Below are 3,873 nucleotides of genomic sequence, written 5' to 3'. Positions count from 1 at the left end.
CAAAAGGAACATTGTGACACTTGGAGGCTTCATGGAATCATGGAGACCATTGGGACACTCTGGGGCCTCATGGAATATTGGTGACACCAAGTTGTCATGGGGTGTTGATCTGCTGGAGGGTAGGAGGGCTCTGCACAGGGCCCTGGACAGGCTGGATCCAGGACCCAAATCCAACAAGGTGAGGTTTAATAAGTCCAAATGCTGAGTCCCGCACTTTGGCCACAACAACCCCTGCAGTGCTACAGGCTGGGGACAGTGCAGCTGGACAGCAGCCAGACAGAAAGGGACCTGCAGGCACTTGAAGAACAGCAGGCTGGACATGAAGCAGCAGTGTGCCCAGGTGAGCAAGAAGGCCAATGGCTCCTGGCCTGGATCAGGAGGGTGTGGCCAGAAGCAGCAGGGCAGTGATTCTTCCCATGTGCTCCGCACTGGTTGGGCAGCACCTCGAGTGTTGTGTCCAGTTCTGGGCCCCCTGTGGTAGGCAATTAGAAGAAATTTGTACCAGGAGAAGTAAAGAAAGCAATGATGAAGCAAAGGAAATGCTCAGGACAGTTTGGGGGCAGCTGCCAGGTAGCTCTGGCTCTGAGCAACAGCATCTGCAGTGGCACAGGAAACTCCCAGCTGATGGGAACAAACTTTCTGGCTGACTGCAGAAGCCAGGACAAAGCTGAGTGGTTTCCCTGGTGTCCCCCAGCCCTTGCTGGCCCCAGGGGCTGATGGCATTTGTTCTCCCTCAGGTTCATGTCCCCACACCAACAGCATGGGGGTGCTCCCCCTGCTCTGTGCAATGCAAACAGGGGCTGCTGAGCCAGTGCTGCCGTGTCTGTGCCTGCAAGGATGGGGCACCTGTGTGAGCTGGGGAGAGGCCAGGGCTGCAGAGGGGGGATGTTGTTGGCAGCTCCATGAGGACGCTCTGGGACGCTGCCCTGGGCTGTGCAGCGCACTGGAGATGGATCAGCTCCTGCTCTGCTGCTCCTTCCCCTCTGCCCCAGGGCCCTTGCAGAGCCCCAGCCATGCTGTTTGCCCCCAGCCTGCCCATGGCCAGCCTGGGGCTGCTCACGGGGCTTTTCTGGGCTGAGCATTGGCCTGGGTGTGTTCTTGAGAGAGCCTGGGCAAGGAGCCTGGAGCCCCTAGGCCCTGGGCTGAGGCATCAGTGCTGCCCCAGCAGTGCCCATGGCCGGTCCCTGCTGCAGCCCTGGCACTGCCACCCCCAGGGCTGTGCCCGGCTCTGAGAGCACTCAGGCCCTGCAGCAACACCAGGGCCACCAGGGCAGCGGGGCAGGGCCATGGCAGCAGCACTGGCAACACCAAGTGCTGCTGCTGCTGCTGGGCACAGCTGCTGGGCCAGCACTGATCTGCCCCCAGCTCTGCACACAGACATTGCTGCTGCTGCTCCAGAGAAGGCAACAAAAGGGCATCTCTGCAGAAAACTCTGCTGGGAGATGCTTTCATTCCTTTAAAGGCATCGAGAGTGCAGTTCCTCATTGACACAGTCTGTGGGCACTGGGAAGGTGGAGAGAAACCAAATGAGTAATTGCACAGACAATGACATTCCTTTGTGAACAGTACAGAACAAATAAAGAAAAGAAAGCAAAAATCTAAACCAAGAAGGAGTATCAAAGATGATTTTTATTACAATTAAATTAAAAAAACAGGCTAATAGTTTAATGTTCCTGTAAGCAGCCCATCATCAGTCTCCATACTGCAGCCTTGAGCTCCTGGTTCCTCAGGCTGTAGATGAGGGGGTTCAGGGCTGGAGGCACTACCGAGTACAGAACTGACAGGGCCAAATCCAGGGATGGGGAGGAGATCAAGGGAGGCTTCAATTGAGCAAATATTCCAGTGCTGACAAACAGGGAGAGCACGGCCAGGTGAGGGAGGCAGGTGGAAAAGGCTTTGTGCCGTCCCTGCTCAGAGGGGATTCTCAGCACAGCCCTGAAGATCTGCACATAGGAGAAAACAATGAACACAAAACATCCGAGTCCTAAACAGACAATGACAGCAATGAGCCCAAGTTCCCTGTGGTTTGAGTGTGAGCAGGAGAGCTTGAGGATCTGAGGGATTTCACAGAAGAACTGGTCCAGGGCATTGCCGTGGCACAGGGGCAGGGAAAATGTATTGGCTGTTTGCAGCAGAGCATTGAGAAAGGCACTGGCCCAGGCAGCTGCTGCCATGTGGGCACAAGCTCTACTGCCCAGGAGGGTCCCGTAGTGCAGGGGTTTGCAGATGGACACATAGCGGTCGTAGCTAATGACTGTCAGAAGGGAAAATTCTGCTGAGAGGAAGAACACAAAGAAAAAGAGCTGAGCAGCACATCCTGTGTAGGAGATGTTCCTGGTGTCCCAGAGGGAATTGTGCATGGCTTTGGGGACAGTGGTACAGATGCAGCCCAGGTCAGCAAGGGCCAAGTTGAGCAGGAAGAAGAACATGGGCGTGTGCAGGTGGTGGCCGCAGGCTACGGCGCTGATGATGAGGCCGTTGCCCAGGAGGGCAGCCAGGGAGATGCCCAGCAAGAGGCAGAAGTGCAGGAGCTGCAGCTGCCGCGTGTCTGCCAATGCCAGCAGGAGGAAGTGCCTGATGGAGCTGCTGTTGGACATTGGTTCTGTCCCTTCATGGGGTTCTGTAAGAAAAGTAATCATGGAATCGTTGCGTTGGGAGTAGACTTTAAATATCTCAGCACAGCTTGGGGGCACTTTCCTCCCTCTGCCTGCCCATGGCTCTGCTGCCTGGACCTGTCCCTGCCAGCAGCTGCTTCCCTGTACCCAGGGCTAGGCCCTGCCAGTGCTGCCAGAGCCCAGATCAGCCCTGGAGTCTCAGCTGTGCCCTTCAGACCCCTCAGGCACTGGCCAGGGGCAGCTCTGGCTCTGCAGGCTCTGATGGCAACGTCAGAGCAACGCTGAGGAGGCTGGAAAAGTGACACTGATGCTGCATCTGCGGAGACCTGTGCTAATTTCTGTCGCTTCCTCATTAGTAAGTTACGAGAAAAAGGTTTTTTCTTTTTCTGAACCTGAACTGAGAGATTGATATGAATGTGCAATTTCCCATCCAGGCAACCCAGAGCAGTGGATTAATAAAGCAGGATTTTTCCTTTCATGCAGCCCCTGACTTCCTATGTTACCTGTATAATCTTCTTGGTAACTTTCTGCAGTTAAATATCATGCTGTGAGCATCCCTGAACAATGGAGCATCATCACCAAAGAAGGAGCACACTTCCAAGCCTTTCCAGCTGTCTCCTCCCACCCAGATCTTGTTCTCCAGTGCTGGGAGCAGCTGCCAGGGCTGGCTGAGAGCTGTCCCTGGCAGGCAGCAGAGTCCCTGCCCCAGCACAGCGCCCTGGGCTGCAGGACCCTGCTCTGCACGACAGCCCTGGGCACCCCAGGCTGCTCTGCACAAGAGACAATCACAGAATGTACTCACAGAGTCTGTTGGAATTTGGATGATCCAGCTTTAGGAGATGGCTCCAGGAGCTGCAGCTGCATTGTCCTGCAGCCAGAGGTTCCTGTGCCAAGGGCTGGCAGTGATTCTGCCCCAGGCACTTCTCAACACCTTCCCAGCCCTGACTGATTGAAGCTCTCTGTGCCTCTGTGCTGTGCCCGGGCTGGCTGCAGGCAGTGCCCCAGCCCTGCTGGGCTGGCAGAAGTGCTGCTCATCAAGAGAAATGTGCTTTTGAAGCTCTTCTTGGTAACCAGGAGCTGCCTCTGTGCCAGGAATCCAGCCCAGCTCAGCAGCACACACACAGCACAAAGGACTTTAATGAGCCTCTGGGGCTTTGTGCTGAGGGCCTGAACATCAGTCCCTGAGAGGCAGCTGAAGAAACCTCTCCACAGCTCCAAGTCAGAATCCAACTCCAAAGTTTCTTGGACATTTAATGGG

General features: G+C 55.5%; 1 protein-coding gene across 1 annotated transcript; it reads right to left on the bottom strand.

The window, feature by feature from the left end:
* Window positions 1–1,664: 1,664 nt before the first annotated feature.
* Window positions 1,665–2,597, bottom strand: LOC141727766 (olfactory receptor 14I1-like). Its single transcript, XM_074534050.1, has one exon. The coding sequence runs from the start codon at window positions 2,595–2,597 to the stop codon at window positions 1,665–1,667; it is 933 nt and encodes a 310-aa protein (XP_074390151.1).
* Between the last annotated feature and the right edge of the window lie 1,276 nt (window positions 2,598–3,873).

The sequence above is a fragment of the Zonotrichia albicollis genome, unplaced genomic scaffold (assembly GCF_047830755.1).
Source record: "Zonotrichia albicollis isolate bZonAlb1 unplaced genomic scaffold, bZonAlb1.hap1 Scaffold_254, whole genome shotgun sequence".
Lineage (NCBI taxonomy): Eukaryota > Metazoa > Chordata > Aves > Passeriformes > Passerellidae > Zonotrichia > Zonotrichia albicollis.
The sequence above is the reverse complement of the archived record's forward strand: the minus strand, read 5'-3'. Positions and strand labels throughout refer to the sequence as shown.